Below are 19,149 nucleotides of genomic sequence, written 5' to 3' on the forward strand. Positions count from 1 at the left end.
GAGTAATTATGATAAACATAAGTGAATAAAATTCCTACTGACTAACAACATTTTCTTTTTCTTCCTTTTGACATATTCCATCTTATATGAAACTAATTTCCTCAAAAAATGGAATTTATTTACTTGCGATTAAAATATAAAATATTGATAACATTTTCTATTTGTTATTATTATGTATGTAAAAATTGATTATATATAATATTATGTATGTATACATGTATATATAAAATGTCATTGAAATATTCTAATCAAATTTATACCTATCCACGTTCGTATCAGGGGTAAGTAGTAATGCTAAGAAAATAAAAGATGGCGTTGAAGGACGTCACGCAAAGTTCAAAGGAGTAATAAAAATTTCAATCTTTCTGAATGGAAAATATTGAAATAAAAATCAAGTCAAAGATAGATGTCTGTTTTGTTGCTTCATAATTCGTAAATACTGCGTTTGTCACTTGACATTACGTAATATTAACCTTTAAACTCTCCTCAATATACAAATACGAATTCGTCTGAGAAAAATCTAAAGAAATGACTTCCACATCATCTGAATAATACGATAAACGCACAAATATGAAATATGTAATATAATTAGAGCCAAAGAAAAGAAAAGAAAAGAAAATTCCAAGAATAAACAAATCGAGAGTAATATGTCGTAGACGATAAAAAAAAGCAATGCATAAAAATGGCGGGAAAAGGTTGAAAGGTCTTAATTTTTAAATTTAAAATCCAATCAAAGAGATGGTTCATCAATAAACAAAATTATACAACGTTACAGCGCAAGCTCGTTTGTAAAAAAAGGGTCAAACTTGTATAAGTGCTGCTTTTGGATAGATTTAAATCAAATTAAAAAATGTAGGAAGTTGGCACGTTTCGGTAATTACTAGGAACCACGAGATACCGCATCATATGCATTGCCGTAGAAAATAAGTAATACGAATGAATTAATTTATTCTTACTATGTAAGAAAAGAGATAGAGACTGACGGAGAAATAGAGATAGATAAATAGATAGATAGATAGATAGATAGATAGGTAGGTAGATAGTTAGATAGATAGATAGAGAAAGAGAGAGAGAAAGAGAGGGAGAGAAAAAGAGAGAGAAAGAAAGAGAGAGAGGGAGATACTAGTTTCGATTTTGCAAGAAATTCGTATGGGTGTAGCAACGTTCGCCATTTGGTAGAGTCGCATTACAGTAGTAAACGTTATAACAGTATTCCGTCGCGCCAATGACCGAACGCCTGCGGAGGGCGACGCGAAGCGTCGGTAGAACGCACATTTAGTCACGAACGGACACACAGTTCGCGTTCAGCCACCGTAACGCGACGTAACGTTGATGGTAAGGTGATACTCTTTCGTAGCTCTCAATAAAAGAGAAACGAAAGAGAATTAAATAATAAACTTGTTGAGAAAAACAAAATATTCTTTGAAGAGAGTTCGTTTGAAACAGTTTCAAATCGATCGTATTTCATTTGATCCGGTGAATTTAATCTTGAAGAGAAAAAAAAGTTGACCGAAAAGATTTAGCGAATAAATAAAAACGGAAATAGAAAGAGTAAAGAAAAAAAGGAAAAGAAAAAAAAAACGAAAAAAGAGAAAGACAAACGTGTTTACGGTGAAAAGACATTTATCTCTGTCTATTTCTCTTTTCTCTCTCTCTCTCTCTCTCTTTCTCTCTCTCTCTCTTACTCTCTCGCGTTACTAGTGTAAATGTATTCGTGATAAAGATGTCCCGACAATCGCGAGATTTCTTAACTGCCTTCGTCTTCATCGTGTTAGCCGTTTTCACAATCACGAGTGATGCCAGGTCATGGGGTAAGTGTCTCTCATCGTTATTTATCTCATCTTTCTAATCGTTCGTAAAAACGAGAACGTGAAAAAAGACGAATCGCGGCCCGTGGTGTTTTTCTCTGTCTCTCATTTACTTAGCGGCTTACTCACACATATACAGTTTCGCTATAGCGATGATGCGGATCGCGCGCCTCTCTCTCTCTCTCTATCTTTACGTATGTTCAAGCAAGTACACTTGTGTATCTATAAGCGTGTGTGTGTATTGGAGCGCGCGCGCGTACTCAGGCTCCATTCACTTTAAGCTGATCGGCACGTACGCCACTTTTCGTCTAGCTCCCGCATTTTCTATCGGGGCGCTTTTTTCAAACTCGCGCGTATTATTAATTAATTCATTAATGAAGAAATCTTTATTTACATTTTATTAATTTTTTTTTTATCTATTTATTTATTCATTCATTTATTGTTATCTTTTCTTTTTTTTTTCTTTTCATCAAACACCTCGTAATAATTTTCTATCTTTCTTTATACCTATACGTTCTTATAACCATTTACGTAATACTATCGTCTCAACTCGTCAACATTGTAATCTAGATTGACATAAGCTTGCGATCATTAATTAGAATCGCTAAGTATCCCATTATTTCCGATATATATGACGCCACTAGCATAAAGTCAACATACCAAAGAACTATTATATTATAATTGCTTATTGAAAAAATGTATTTTTATCATTGATTTACGTATGCACACACGCATGTATCGTTTTCTAGAATGAAATTTCTAAGAGAGATCTTTAGAAAAATACCGTTCTCTTATTGATATTCTACTTATAGATAGAATCGATGAGTATCCTTTTTATCGAAAGTGTTATCTCTTCCTTTTGAAAAATCGAACTATCTTGTAATAACTACTTCAAGATTTTCGAATCTTTAGTAGGAAAAAAAAACGAAAGAAATAAACAAATAGATAAAAATTTGTAAAATGTTAAATGTCGATATTATACGAAATAATCGACTTTAAAAAATATGTAAATAAGAAAAATTTCGTATTTTTTCTTCGTAACCCGTTCTTTTTTTGTCTGATATTAATTTACAAATTAAGTAAATGTTACATAAAAAATAGACATTTATCTGGCTCTTCTTTTATCGCTTGCTATTTTCGTGTCGTCGTGCGCTAAAGGATTATGAGAGAAGGGTAGACGAAAAAAAAGACCGTATAGTTATATTCTTGAGAAAAAAATGTTAATAATAAGTCGTGATAAAAAAAATACATGTTTTTCTTATCTTAATCGTTAAATATCGATACAAGTTTATTGGCTATCTATTCTGTTTCAATTTACATAACAGTTTGAAAAGGAATGATCTCGAACGATTACGACGAATACGAAGAGCGACACGGGAAGGTGTGTGCGTGCTTGCACATACATGCGTGTACGTTGCTGCTGCGGGTGTATGTGTGTATATATGAGTGTATGTGACTTGCAAATTACTCAAATATGTAAGCAAGTTCTTTATGTTAATTGATGATTTCTTTTAAACCTTTCTTTTCCTTATAAAATGAATAAGAAAAATAATTGTTTCATTTCTTTGAAATTTATAGAGGTAAAATCTTAAGATCTCATTTGATAGATCCTATACAGAAATCTCATAAATAGGGCTCTTCCAAGAAGAAAGAACTTTCGACGATCTGTTCAAGTTCTTCTTCACACATATATATACATATACGTCAATTATTAATTAAAAAATTAATTAGTAAATATGTGTATATTCGTATTGACGTCAACTTGTAAAAACTTCCTGGTTTCTCATCAATTTCCTTTACTTTTTTTTTATTTATTTTTTTATTTTTATTCCTGTTTTCTTACTTTTTTTTTTTTAATCATGAAATTTATTTGTATGATTCTCTCTTCCAACACTTAAAGACGAGTCATTTGCTTTCACTTACCGTCGAACGTACTTTCATCGCGTTACTATAAAATTACTATTATATGAATTGTGTTGTCCCCTTCGTTGTATCTATATGCGAATTCTTTTGCTTTATTTTGTTTTTTTTTCTTTCTTTTTCTTTTTTTTCGATAATAGTGGAGAAATCGTACGATAAATTATTGGAAATATATCGAATATAATAAATTCAACTTATCGAGGTCGTCACAGATACTGGGAAATAACATTCGATTGTAAATAATTTCCATTGATGCTCTTTGCTTCAGGTCATCGTTTGAGAAAAAAAAACAAAAGAAAAGAAACGAAAAAGAAAATTAAACAAAGTAGTAGATAATCTCGAGCTTCGTAACTATTCACTGACACGACCTTGATATCACTTAGCACACATTCGTATATATAATCTAAACATCATTGGAAAAGGGATTTCGTTTGCAATCATATATTAATTTTCGGGTATTGAATTATAATGCGCTAATATTTTCTCATAAATACGATCAGAATGTATAATACATTCGTTTATGCGTACGTATTTTTTTTTTTTTTTTATCACATTAACTCAATCAATCGAAATCAAAGAAACATAATGAATACGCGGAAGTCGTTTATCAAAAGATTACTCTATCGTCGATCACGATCTTAATCACGATTAGTACCAATCTAGTTTATATCGATACTGATTAACACGTTAAATACGATTAAACTTAATATTACAAAACGTAACCTTAACATTGACGTAACGTACACAGATCGTGTTATTCATAATACGATAATGATAAATGAATTGTTATCAAATAAATGTTTAATTTATCTTATATCTATCCTATTTCAGATATCGCCGTTGTGATCGGCGACAAGATAGAATTTTTCACACAAAATCAAACTCTTACGGTAACAGTCGATGGGGCCGTTTCATTAACTGGAATAGCTTACGATGATCAAACAAGAAAATTGTATCTTAGTGACTCTCATAGCAACATATCGATTTTTAGTAACGACTTAGCGGAAAAGAATTTCAGTTCGAAACCACTGTTAAAGGGTAAGTATTATTTCTTTTTCTTAACTTTGCTTCTTTCTTTCTCTCTTGCGTTCGTCCTTTTCCCGCGTAAGCGATGCCGATCACGTGATTCATGAAAGACACGAATTACGAAAAAGCGCGGTAATTCGATATCCCGTTTAAATCAATCCTTTAACGCTTTACAATTTGATATAATTTTTTCGGAACAAATTCATCATTAATTAATTTTTCGCGCTATGATTTTTATTTTTTTTTTTAATTTTTTCTCAATCGAGCTTTATTTGATATTTTTTTATTTTCTATGTGTATATAAATTTATAAATACATATTAATTTAGAAATATATACGTTCAAAGTAATTTTCATAATTCTTTTAAATAAATTGTTTTATTAAATAAACAAAGTATCACGTCAAGAAATAATTCAATAGTTCTATGAAAAGGATATTCGTTGTCGCACAAACGATGATTTCACAAGTGTTAAAGGTTAATGCTGTACGATAATATCCGAAGCGGATAAATTATATTTAAAATAAAGTATAATTATATTTTAAGATTCACAATACATATACAATTTCAATATTTAAACAGATGAAAAAAACAAAATATCGTTTAAAAAGTTCGTGAAAAAATATTGAATAATTCGTACTTGTATAAAAAGAAAAGAAAGAAAAAAAAAAAGAAAAGAAAAGAAGAAAAAATAATTAATTCTCGAACAAATTATAAATTGGTATCGGTCTATATTTTATATCAGCAAAGCAAGATGAGACGAACATCGTGGCGACAGCTTTTGATACAAACTCTCGTACGCTCTTCTGGATCGACGCCTTGAAGAGAATGATCATGAAGATGCACATACCGATGGACGGTCCTCCGGAAGAACCCGTTATTCTGCATAATCTCACAGAAATACCACGTGGTATCGTCCTAGACACGTGTAACAGGTGTGCTTCATCCTCTCTTTCTCTCTCTCTTTCTTTCTTTCTTTCTCTCTCTCTCTCTCTCTCTCTCTCTCTCTCTCTCTCTCTCTCTCTCTCTCTCTCTCTCTCTCTCTCTCTCTCTCTCTCTCTTACTTTCTGACACGTTATTCCTCATTTCCCGATACTGATTGTCTCTCTTTCTTTCTCTCTCTCTCTTTCTCCTTCTCTCCATTAGTCATATCTACTGGAGCAACAGCAACCGCAAGAATTCCACCATCGAAAGATCCAACATGGATGGTACCAATCGAACGATCATAATCAGGGGAGATCTTTACGTACCAACAGGTCTAGCAATCGATTATGAAGAAGGTAAACTCTATTGGACTGACGATGAAGAAGGTATACATGTAAAGATCGAACGTAGCAATCTCGATGGTACTGAACGTGAAAAGATCTTGAAGAATAGAAATCAACAACCTGTTTATATCGCCGTTGATAAGGATTTTATCTACTGGTCAGATTGGGTACATAAAGCTATTTGGATGATGGCTAAAAATTCCACCGATCACGAATCACCGGTCAAATTTAAATCCTATCGCAAATTGAACAAAGATTCTGATCCTAACGCCATTATTACACGAGACAACGTTGGTACCATCGATTGTTTTGCTATATCCAAAAGAAGATTAGAAAAAGAGAAACTTGCTGAAAAGAAACAAAACAGTTCTCTTCTCGAATCTTACAATAACTTAACGACTAATACCAAAGATGTTAAAACGGAAAACTCTCAATTGTGTCTCAATGGTGGTTCCTTCGATCGTATCGAAAGTTCTTGTCGTTGTAAATTTGGGTAAGACTTTTCTTCTTCTAATTAATCATTAATAAATACGTAAATATTAGAATTAATAAGTTAATTACAATAAAACGACACTTATATAGATTAATTTACAAGCATGAGTACAATTAGAAGTAATCAAATTAATAAGAATAAAATGTCGCTTGTCAATTAGCTATTAACAACGAAATTGATCTTTATGATTATATTATGGTTAGAATTAAATAAATATTTTCCACGCAGATATACGGGTTCCATGTGTGAAATATCCCTCTGCCAGAATTATTGTCTTCAGGGTGATTGTATCGTTAACAATTTCGGTAAAGCAGAGTGTAAATGTATCGGCACGTTTACCGGTAAACGATGTGAAAGAGACATTTGCGAGGGTTATTGTCTTCACGATGGCGAATGTTTGGTCCAAAACAACATACCTGTCTGCGAATGTAAAAATTCGAAGGGCGAACGTTGCGAAATTCTTCCTGACATTCTTCCTGCGCTCAACATTGACAAATCTTCCTGCGGTTTAATGTAATACAACTTTTTTTTGTTTTTTTCTTTTTTTATCAATTAATTTCCATCATTAATAAAAATCTAACTCTTTATTTTTATTATTTTATTTTTACTTACTTTTTTTCTTTTTTTTTAACAGATGTGCCGAAAACAACTATACCTCTGAAAAGATGCTAACCCTAAATGAAAATTGCGAATCGAAGACATTATTATTCGTACTTATCGCTCTCATCATTGTACTTATTATACTGATCCTCGTGATGAGTTTCTACCTGCATAAATTACGTCGTCGACCACGAATCAAGAAGAGATTCGTAGTTAGTAAAGGTGGTATTACGCCATTAACATCCAGACCACAGCTAACGGATAATCAATGCGAAATAACTATAGAAAATTGCTGCAACATGAATATCTGCGAAACAGTGAGTGAAATACCATCTAAATAGTTATTGCAATGTAGAGTAAGCGCACGTATGCGTGTATGAGTGAGAATTTATTCGATACGATCGTATAGCTATCTCACTCTTTCTCTCTCTCTCTCTCTCTCTCTCTCTCTCTCTCTCTCTCTCTCTCTCTCTCTCTCTCTCTCTCTCTTTTTTTTCCTCCCTCTTTTTTTTAACAGTATTAACGAGATCAAATATATTTTTCATTGATCATTTTTCTAAAGAGTATTGTAATCGTCTTCGTTAATTTTTTTATCGGCCAATTTATTTTTTATTAATTGTGCATCTCATTGTCGATATTTTATCACATTTTTTTTATATATACATATACATAGTATTTTTCCATAGATGACCGAGAAAATGTATCGCAATTAATTGAAATCTCAAGAAAGTTTAATAAAAGAAACTTGCACGATTCTGAATCAGCTACAAAGTGCATGCAAAATGTTTATTTTCTACTCGTGATCTTTCCGAATTATGAAGATCAATATAATTTTTTCTAAATAAATGCCTGTAATGCTTTCTTGCATACTTATATAATAGAGATCATTTGCAATTAAAATCATATCTAGTAAAAAAATTGCTACTATGTATCGTTAAAATAGTAAATTTGATAGCAAATATTTTCAAATTAGTTACGAAATATTTACTCGGACATACATGGACAGACATCCTATTTATATAGTATATATATATATATATATATATATATATATATATATATATATATAGTGTGTGTGTGTGTATATATATATACTATATATCATCTCACCATCAGTATTTTTGATCATTCCTTCGCAAGACAACGTTGAAAATGTATTAATGATAATAATTTTTGATAGGAAAATATATCGATTTGTTAGATAAACGAAAATAAAAAATATAATAAAGCGTAATAAAGTTTGTTAACGTTAAATTTGTTAAAACGTAAATAGAACGCTTGTTGACGAGTCCCAAGTTGAATTCTCGATCGCGTATTCTTTTTCTTAAGATAATGTATTTAAATTTTTTAACTCTTGCGTAATGTAATTCGTAGTTATTGAAAATGATGAAAAAACAACTTTTAGCTAATATGACTAACATTTTCATGACATTGTAGGCGAATTAGATTTTCCGATATTTCATTATTATTATTATTATTATTATTATTATTATTATTATTATTATTATTATTATTATTATTATTACTCTATTATTATTATTATTATTATTATTATTATTATTATTATTATTATTATTATTATTATTGTTGTTGTTATTATTATTATTATCGTCATTCTTACATTCATATTTCCGATAATAGTTGGTATTATTTGTTCAAACAGTTGACTGAAAATTTTTCAACATTATTAATATGTTTATATAAGATAAGACTTAATGGAAAAGAACAGACTTTGTTCCAATTACATAAATTTCTTCAACAGTCCTTCGACTTCTTTTCTTTTTTTTATTTTCATTTTTTTTATATCGCTTGTTAACTTAAACGTTAATAAAGATAATTTCACGAAGAACGACCGATATCTCATTTCGGTTATTAAACTTTTCCTTTTTTAATGTTTATTCGTTTATCTTAATAAAATATATTTCTTTTCTCTATGAATTTCTTTACAAAAATATTAGCACGATAATAACAATAATCCATAAAGATAAAATATTTTAATAAAAAAATTGTAATGATCGCGTTTTAATCAGATTTTGATCAACTAATTAATTAGTTACCTCACAATTAATATACATATATATATATATATATATATATATATATCGTTTTGCGATCAGTATTTTTGTTATATCTCATCCCGCAATCAGCAGTACAAATCAATGTTGAAAATATTATAATAATAATTTACCTGAAAATCTCTCTTCGTAGTATTTGGGGAAAAAAAGACGAAGAAAAGAGAAGAAGAAAAAACAAAAAAAACTTAACGAACTTGTCAACTTAATGATAAACAATTTCAATAATTTAGATTGATTCAGATTCGAAGACATCGATCGCTGCTAACTTAGCAATGACATAAGAAAATAAAAAGATTTCCTTTTTTTCCAGCCATGTTTTGAACCAAAATTACGAACTCCGGTGACAAAGAATAATAAAACGAAAAAGGACGAGAAGAATTCTCTATTGGATAATATGGAGGGAAATTCGTGCTAACGCAAACTAAATTTCTCGTCGTATAAAATGGCGAATACTCGACGGATTCCACGTAAGCTCGTCACGAAATTTTTGCTCGCGGTGATAGATGTCTGTATATTTTTCGAAAGACTCTATCTAGTATTGTTGTTAAGTTTGGTGAATGCATATGTGCCTGCATAGGGCAAGATGAAAGGATAAATTAACTGAACGAAAAAAAGTAAAACGAAAAAAAATATATAAATCAAGTAAAAAAGAAAGATACAAAAGGACGAAAGCCAAAGGTCTTTAAAAGAGTCCTATTCCTTATTGGGTCGTATATGTAGGGCTGTGCTTTTACAATGGTTATTTCGTTCGATTAATGAAATCATAGCGTGATTTACTTAATTTTTTTTTTCCTTGTAATTCAATAAGTTACGTACTTAGGGGACAATTTTTTCTTTTTCTCTTTTTTTCCTTTTTTATATAGTAACGGTGATATATATATATATCGCCGTTACGTTTATATATATATATATATATATCGCCGTTACGTTTATATATATATATATATATATATATATATATATATATATATATATATATATTTAAAGAGAGAGAGAAAACAAAAAGTAAAGTAAAACTATACATTTAACGGATGATCTTTTTCATGCAAAAGAGGTCTGTCTTGAAGTAATTTATTACCTCATTAAACAGCAATTATCATCGTTCTTCTTCATTCGATTAAACAATGAAAAACTTATTTTTCAGAAAAATATAAATATAATTATAAAGAAATTTTCAAAAATTTTTTTTTTAATCTTAGTAATATAAATTTAGAATTGTTAGCAAGCGAACGGAAGCTGCCACATCTTGTGCATTATAGTAATATGTATATATATATATATATATATATATATATATATATATATATATATATATTATATACATATATACATATGTATATCCATATATATACGTACATATATATTATAATATATATGTATATATATTTAAAGTTTACAACAAGAGCTACGCTTAACGTAATACTTGTGCAATATATGCAAAAGCTGCCTTATAAACCAAAATAACTTGATTGATTGTTTGAAAAGTATCATAGAGTACATTCCTAAGAAAGAATGTCATTAGCTTGATTAATAATAAGTACCGAACAGGTCATATTTTTTTCTTCCTTTTATATCGAAGATTTCTGATATAAAATACAAAAAATATAAACACACAGACACAAACGAAAATATTTTCTACTTCAAACAAAAAGTCGAACCAACTCTCAAAACTTGAAGTTATTGCTAAAAATAATTAATTTCATGATCAACAATTAATTACTTACAATAAACATCAATGTATATATAATACGTGCAACCATTTGCATACATCGCAGAAATATTTTATTTTACTTTTTTTTTTTTCTTTTTTTCTTTTTTCTTTTTTTTTTCTGACGTTCATTTTCTAGTATATCAGACATTCAATAAGACGTCTGATCACTATTTTACGTTTCACATCATTATAATATATTAGATAATCATCTAAGTTCGTCCCCCACTAAGAGTACAATATATGCATACGTACATATATATACATATACTAATCTGTTTATAAACATGATATAAATATATGTATATATGTATGCGTGTTTGCGTGTACGTCTCTAATAAGGAATATACAGAAAACGCGGTATCCATATAAAATATAATGCATACACACACATACACGTATATATATATATATATATATATATATATAATAAATAAATAAATATATATATATATAATAAATAAATAAATAAATAAATATATATATATATATTTATTTATTTATAATGGACATACACACACACAAATAAATTGACTAAACTTCCTGCTGTGCTATGATTAACATTTCTCTAATGGCCTTAAAACAATGAAATTTTCTGACTGTTACAAATATTATCATACTCAACATAATTGTTGCTGGAACAAACCAAAAGTTGTTCGCATGCAAGATCATACTAAGTTTTTAACATAGTGCCACACTGATACGCATATTATCCGTAGTAATAATAAATTTGTATACACATATTTACATTATTTACAGATATTTACGTACATGCATACGTGTTGTAATATTACGATAGTTAGACACATAGATATAAAATCAAAAATTTCATTGATAACGATTCCCTTTTTTCTGATAATTGACAAATTATATATTGTGTATTTCACTTTTTTGTTAATTAATTAATTTTACAAATATTAACAAAAGATAAAGTTTAAACAATCCATTTTTTTTAATCTATTGTGGAGTTTGATACCTATATTAATAAAAATATATGCTTTATCTCACCATTCCAAGACTAATTCTAAAATTCTTTTATTTCATTTCATATTCTCTTGTTTCATTATTTAATATCACATATAATGTTTATAATCGTTTATATCCTTGATATAGTTTCTAGTTCATCTTTTTAAATTAATATATGGTCATTTTATTATTAGGTATCATTCTCTCTCTCTCTCTCTCTCTCTCTCTCTCTCTCTCTCTCTCTCTCTCTCTCTCTCTCTCTCTCTCTCTCTCTCTCTCTCTCTCTCTTTTTCTTTCTCTTTCTCTCTCTTTCTCTCTCTTTCTCTCTCTCTCTCTATCACTATCTCTCTATATTCCTCTGAATAATAAATTATAAGACAATTTTTAATTACAAAATTATATATAGACGAATGCAACTATTTTAATTTTTTTATCGTAAATATCAATGGGAATTGATAAATAAATCGGCCAGCTATTTAGATTATGAAACTTGTACACACCAAAGTTAATTATAATAATACTTATAACATCTTAGGCGCAGCTTGATCATTGGTTCGCAAAAATGTATCGTTGTTTTTTAAAACTAAACATTGAAACAAACAGAATGTAACTTAATTTCAATGAAATGAAATATTAATGTTTTTATTTCTTTCGTTTTTTGACGATTTTTACTCGGATCAATGAATAATATACATAGTTATGACTTAATAGCGTTTATGTTACCCTTTAAAACACGGAATGATGTTCCTGTCGTCATGAAAACAAACAAATTACAATACATGACGATTTTATTTCTGTTCCTGTATACGATAGATACTACACTTATAAACCTATGATCTTTGCTTTTATGCTTATAATGTAATTTTATGCTAACAACGTGCACTATTATAGAAAAACAATCATTTATAGAACAAATGTAAAGTTACATTAAGTATAGTATACGGAAAATAGCCCTCTCCCACACACTCATCCTCAGAGAAAGGATAGTGGATTTATGGTGAAAGGGATATGTTCCTTAACTTAAAAAAAAAAAAAAGAAAAAACCATGTCTGTACACTATATGCAACATGTTTATGTATTATATTAAATATTGTCTATAAGTAGGGTATCTAATTACTATTACTGAAAAATGGAGTGAACTTCTTTTTTTTTCTACATCTGTATAAAACAAACTTATACTGAGTCACAAAATATTTAAAACATTTAAGTGATACTTAAATTAAAATCAACATAAGTTAGCATACAAAATGAAAATATATTCAGTGATAAAAATGGCTGTTTCTCTACATGGACAATGGTATGCCTTATACATTGAACATTTTGCATATTGAACGTGCTTACATAATGGTTATTATGCAAATTACTATTGTATACAGAAGAAGTGGAATAAAACATGCTATATCTTAAGGGTCGTTGATTATTTTTTATTTATATTACTCCTTTTCCACAGAAAATAATTGTTCATTCATTTTTATAGATTTTCTTATTTAAATATAAATTAGAAAGAGAAACTAATGTTTAAATTAATACTATAACCACCAATCAAGTATATTGAATCTAATGACCTGAAATATTTAATACTCAAAACAAATTTATTATTTTTATAATAATTAAAAAAGATCATAAAATAAATTATGTATCAGCAATTAGCTGACTTTCAGGTAAAACAATTTTCTCTCCAGGTTTAAATGCTGGCATGCCAAGATAAGGACAGCTTGCGCAACGAAAAGCATCACCTAAATAACACTGTAATAATAAATGAATGATGAAAATAATTTCAATGAACTTATACAGAAATAACCTTTTCCATGTATTAGAAAACCTTCTACAACATACATTTCCACACGATGATTTTTGAATTCCTTTCTCTTCTGCTTTACCATTTAACTCTTCCGCTAATCCACATGTACAATCCTTACATGCTTTTCGTTTACCCGTTGTACCACATACTAACAAAAAAGTATATATATTTACACATAAACCTAAAATTCGTGTACAAGCAAAAAAAGGAAAAAATTATAATTTCAACCTTTTAAACTGGTGATATCAGGTTTGACAATATCATCTTCATCTAAAAGTTCATCCTCATCTATCAAGTCATCTTCAACGACATTATCTAATTTCCATATATTACTTTCTTTTTGTTTCAAATTTAAAGCCACACTAGAACCAATCTAATAAACAGACCCAATGTATCTTAATATATTATACATTAACATATACTGCTCTATAATATTAAACTAATATTACTATATACACCTTACAAACATGCTGTAATTACCTCAAAAGATGGTTTCTGTGCTATTATCTCACATGTGTTAGGAACATTTTCAAATATATTAGATAAAAGTTCTGCAATTTCTTTGTCTACTTTTCTAGGATTTATATCATTTATAAGAAAACCAGCTAACTTCAATCTAGATAATCTTTCCTTGAAAGTTAGTCTGTTCTCTAATTTCTTTTCTAATGAAAGTGACTCGTAGATTATTAGTTTACCATTTTGTTTCAATAATTTTAACAATTCTATGAGTACTTCATTATCATTTAAAGATGATTGTTTAATAACGAATAAAATCACGTCAATGGAAGATCCATTATAGTTGCCTACAAAATAATGTTGGTACATTACATGCATATAATATAATAATTACAAAAAGGGTTAAATATCATCTCTTGGGAAAATGTTACAAGAAGAAAGAAATACATATATAGGTCTGTCGACTAATGTATATTATCGAACAGAACATTGTTTGTGTGATTTGTTTTATAAATATTATTATACATACACTTTTTTAATTCATTTAAATTGATAACTGACATTTGATCAATCTTTCCAACAAGATTTTTAATCTTTGCAATAAAATCAGATAATCCATCGGAAGTAACCTCTTCGCCTAACAATATGAGAACTTCATCGTCACTTTTAATAATGTTAGTCATCGTAAGATTTAAGATTTTCGATTTTTATACGATAGGAAAGATGAATTAATAAATGTTAAATATAACGAAAAACTGCGTAGAAATATCACGATAACTCGTTCTAAACGAACCTAAGACAGATGAAGGAATACAGAACGTAATATAAATAATTTCAGAAAAGAAATACTACAGAGGGAACATATGTCGACGTAACGCGCGACACGAATGGACGAAACTAGAACTACCATCTTGATACGTTGTATACGCGCAAAGTTTAAATAATAGTTCGTATAGGTTATACATTTATCGATAAATAATCAAACACTGAGTATAATTTTTCATTCTATTTCTATATAATATGCATTGTTTTGTATATTACAGTATAAATTGTCAGCCAGAAAGGAACATTTTGAGCAAAAATTCATCACAATATCCACAATCGTAGTACGTCATTATTTCTAATTTTATTATATTACTTACTAGCACCATCATTTAGATCTGATTTATAATTAAAGAACAACAATAAATGTGAGCACGATTGGCTCGTATATTTTATATAATTTAACAATTCTACGTTAAAAGATATTCATTGTATGAAATATAAATATTTATATTTTGTAAATTCTCCATTTATATGAACAAATTATTTAAAATTTTGTGTGTATAAAATGGACATACCGAGATGGCAGTAATACTTCCACTTCCGTCAAGTTCTACGATGCAAATGCTCCTTTCAGTTCTTTCCTTAGTCTTTTTCCTCTAAAATAGCAATACTAGTGTCCCTACAAATGAAAGAAACGTTATTGAAATCTTACTTTTCTGACATCAGTGTTTGGCTCCCCTGAGTTTATGATTGTAGTGGTTAGTGTGCACTGATTTGTTCCGCGAAGAATTACTTTGCATACACGTTTGTATCACGGTGCGTTGTACCGCGGATATGGTGGTAATAAAAGGTATTGCTCTCTCTCTCTTTCTCTCTCTCTCTCTCTCTCTCTCTCTCTCTGTGTCTCTCTTTCTTTCTCTTTCTTCTCTCTCTCTCTTTCTCTCTCTCTCTCTCTCTCTCTCTCTCTTTCTCTCAAAAGTAGTAATAATATTTATGAATACGTTGTAATATAGGTTTAAAAACGTTGAATGAAATATATTAAAAGATAATAGTTCGATAATTAATAAGATATTTTAGAATACATTAATCATTACAACTACGCGTCCGTGTTAAATAATTCTGTTACGGTTTTACTTCATAAAGTAAACCGAATGTGATAGTTAACGTTTTCATCAGGTTAAATAAAAAAGTGCTAAAGTTAGCTTAAAACCAATATAATATAAATAATCAAGATTATCTCTGGAAAATATTCTCTGTAAAAAAAATGGATGTTAATAAAGTTGACGAAGATAATCAACGTAGTATCAACGATGGTGATTGGGTCTGTCCAGATTCACAGTACGTATTTTATAATAATCTTTTTATTATTAAAATAGTTTTTTTCTTTCTTTCTATAAATATCGATATTTTTTATATTAATACATTTATGTTATGAGTGTAATATACAATTGTTACTTTACTATAGGTGTGCCAATGTAAATTTTGCAAGAAGAAGCTCCTGTAATCGGTGTGGAAAAGGTATATATGTATTCTTATTAATTAGAATTCATTTATTAGTTTTTTATTTTAACTTAATGATATTTTGGTGAATTATTTGATACGAATAAATATCCTCTGTCTAAATCTATATGTTATTTTACAAAAGTTTCTTCTGTACATTCTAAATTTTATGATAAAAGATAAATAATGTTTTTATCAATTTTTTTGGTAGTTAACTTTTCTTTACAATTATAAATACAATTTATAATTCTCTACTATTATAAATAATAAAAGTTTGTTAATATAGACAGAGGTGAATGTACAAAGAAGAAAAAACTGGGACAAGAAATTGGTAAAGCAGCTGCAGAAAAAAGTAGAGGCTTATTTAGGTAATCTTTAAATTAAAAGCAAACGTTTAGGTCAGATACATATTATATTAATTTAACTTCTATTTCTCTTTCATTTATATGAACTTTATTTATGTTTATGTATATTTTATGTTACAGTGCGGACGATTGGCAATGTAGTAAGTGTGGTAATGTGAATTGGGCTCGTAGACAACAGTGTAATATGTGTAATGCTCCTAAATTTGGAGAAATAGAAGAACGTACTGGTTATGGTGGGGGATATAACGATCGTGGTATAGTTGAATATAAAGAAAGAAGAGAAGATGACGACGATTACGATGAATTTGGAAGACGTAAGAAAAAGAGGAAGATAGAGAATCGTTCCGATGATGATTCTAAAGATTCTAGGTACAACAGTCCTTCTCATTGTAAAGCCAAAGAAGACGAAAAAGATGAAATAGCTGATGAAGAAATAGAACAAGTGGAAGAAAATGTATTGTATATTAATATATGTTTAGTAAGTAAATTTTTGTATAATTCTTTTACAAAATGACTTCATTGTAGGATAACGATGAGGAAGAAGAAGAAGAAGCAGAAAAAGAGGAAGAGGAAGAAGAAGATGAAGAGGATGATGAGGATGGAGATGGTGATTTATCTAAATATGATCTCAGTGAATGGGATGACTTAGCAGCAGTGAAAAAAAGGTAATTAGATGTAGCATAATCTCTACAATAAATAAAATTAATATTTTAACCATTTAATCTTTCAGCACAAATGGAAATACTGTATCTTCAGAAGAACAACGGTCAAGGTAATGAGGGTAATGTAATAAAAATTTTTTTGCATTCTTTTGTGATAGAAATAACTTCTTGCATTTTTTGAACATTTGTACTTATAAAAAAATCGTATCTTAAACGAATAAAACTCACAATTAATATAAATAATAATTATAATGCTCTGTGTTGATCTTTTCTATTTAACAATACGATTTTATTACTAACGAAACTTTCTTTGGAGTAATATATTTTACATTATATAAACAAATATACATACATACATACATATATTATAAGGATTTTAATACTTACAGAAATGGAGATGATTGGCGTGATTCAGGTACATCCAGCCACTGAGAAGTTGTGCAGAAGGACAGGTTTGACATGGGTTTTAGGGATAGAACTGGTTCTTAAAAACCACAATGAATAAGTTTTTTTGAATGCTATTCTTTTTTTGCACTTTCACAATTAAATTACGATTTAGGCTATAGAATAGATGTGCGTTGTTAAATAAGGATTAGTAAAGTACTGTTTTAAAAAGTATCTCAAATTTAAAAATATTACTTTTACAGGCAGAAGAAATGACTTGGAGCAACAATAAGTCCGTGACTAAGAACATACATATAATGCGGAAAGTTTAGTGATCTAATGAGCACTTTTAAATAAAGTGAAAGATAATATAAAACTTTTTGCAAAGGAAATCGATTGATATAAGCTTTAAATTTGTGATCAAATTGATAGGAAGAATGATATGAAGGAAAAGGAAAAAAGAAAAACGTAGGTTGTTCATCTGCGCAATATTGCCATTTTGCATAATAATGCAAAATTTATAAATCATTAAGCGTAGATAAAATTCTTCGCTAGTCAAAACAAGATTTATGGTTTTGATGATTCCTTCTAGATACAATTTTCATAGATAAATGACGTAAGATATGACGTTACTTTAATATAAAAGCTGAGTATGTGAATTTATAGAAAATTTCAAAGCTTTGCAAAAGCACGGAATAATTGTAATGGCTTCGAGTTTTCAATTGTGTTATTACAAACGCACTAGGTCAATGTAAACATATCACTGCTTAAATTGCTCAGCCTGCTTTTGTAATATTTTACTCTTCACTGCTTTAAAATATTTTTTCGGTCTCTTTCATTTTTCTATATCTATGTATAAATATCCGAATAAGTAACTCTATAGTATGTAGTATTAAAGAAATCATTCCCTAATGAATTCGGATGTGTTCTCGCATTATCAAAATGATAGAAAAAATATGTTTTCCTTAATTAACATAGATTTGAGTAAGTCGAAAGCAATCGACATAATTGAAACATAACGTGAATTTATCGCTATATCGTGGTGTATAGCGACATCAATTACAACTTTGATGCCTGCTTTTAAAATATAAAAAAAATGGTTATTAATCAATATCATAATGACTTCTTGTAAATATCTTTATTTTTCATTTATAATAAAAATCATTCGTCAACAACATAATTGTTCTTAGTCAATTACTTTTCTTATAATCATTACAAACTACATAGGGTCATGATTATGCACAGAGTTGGTCACAAGGATTGGTGAGGGAGTGAAAGGAACGGGCGATACTGTAAGGATTATGTTGCAACAGGTTCATATATGTATACATATATGTGTATATATATACATATA

General features: G+C 28.9%; 3 protein-coding genes across 11 annotated transcripts; 2 read left to right on the forward strand and 1 right to left on the reverse strand.

Moving 5' to 3' along the window:
• Nucleotides 1-1,162: 1,162 nt before the first annotated feature.
• On the forward strand, nucleotides 1,163-10,066 carry cue (Low-density lipoprotein receptor repeat domain-containing protein cueball). Of its 2 annotated transcripts, none has more exons than XM_035867336.2 (7): nucleotides 1,163-1,811; nucleotides 4,560-4,766; nucleotides 5,498-5,687; nucleotides 5,899-6,513; nucleotides 6,742-7,026; nucleotides 7,148-7,430; nucleotides 9,499-10,065. In XM_035867336.2, the coding sequence occupies exons 1-7, from the start codon at nucleotides 1,724-1,726 to the stop codon at nucleotides 9,601-9,603; spliced, it is 1,773 nt and encodes a 590-aa protein (XP_035723229.2). In that variant the 5' UTR covers nucleotides 1,163-1,723; the 3' UTR covers nucleotides 9,604-10,065. The 2 variants fall into 2 exon arrangements, with proteins under 2 accessions (XP_035723229.2, XP_085517988.1); XM_085661862.1 differs by lacking the exon at nucleotides 1,163-1,811 and adding an exon at nucleotides 3,197-3,284 and having other exon boundaries at nucleotides 9,499-10,066.
• Nucleotides 10,067-12,091: 2,025 nt separating this feature from the next.
• On the reverse strand, nucleotides 12,092-14,951 carry CIAPIN1 (cytokine induced apoptosis inhibitor 1). The gene is made up of 5 exons (XM_035867348.2): nucleotides 14,649-14,951; nucleotides 14,144-14,466; nucleotides 13,892-14,036; nucleotides 13,699-13,811; nucleotides 12,092-13,608 (listed from the first exon to the last, which is right to left on the reverse strand). Exons 1-5 carry the CDS (start codon nucleotides 14,800-14,802, stop codon nucleotides 13,495-13,497), a joined length of 849 nt encoding a protein of 282 aa, XP_035723241.1. The 5' UTR covers nucleotides 14,803-14,951; the 3' UTR covers nucleotides 12,092-13,494.
• Nucleotides 14,952-15,494: 543 nt separating this feature from the next.
• Nucleotides 15,495-18,221, forward strand: LOC118442128 (uncharacterized). Of its 8 annotated transcripts, none has more exons than XM_035867351.2 (9): nucleotides 15,495-15,734; nucleotides 15,898-16,222; nucleotides 16,350-16,402; nucleotides 16,671-16,752; nucleotides 16,870-17,203; nucleotides 17,275-17,414; nucleotides 17,480-17,521; nucleotides 17,801-17,826; nucleotides 18,059-18,221. In XM_035867351.2, exons 2-9 carry the CDS (start codon nucleotides 16,149-16,151, stop codon nucleotides 18,085-18,087), a joined length of 780 nt encoding a protein of 259 aa, XP_035723244.2. In that variant the 5' UTR covers nucleotides 15,495-15,734; nucleotides 15,898-16,148; the 3' UTR covers nucleotides 18,088-18,221. The 8 variants fall into 8 exon arrangements, 6 of the variants coding, with proteins under 6 accessions (XP_035723244.2, XP_035723242.2, XP_035723249.1 ...); XM_035867349.2 differs by having other exon boundaries at nucleotides 16,061-16,222; XR_014983062.1 differs by having other exon boundaries at nucleotides 15,496-15,734; nucleotides 16,061-16,222; nucleotides 17,480-17,535; nucleotides 17,801-17,863.
• Nucleotides 18,222-19,149: the final 928 nt, after the last annotated feature.

This window comes from Vespa mandarinia, chromosome 16 (assembly GCF_050613455.1).
Source record: "Vespa mandarinia isolate Hongniang chromosome 16, ASM5061345v1, whole genome shotgun sequence".
NCBI classification, from domain to species: Eukaryota; Metazoa; Arthropoda; class Insecta; order Hymenoptera; family Vespidae; genus Vespa; species Vespa mandarinia.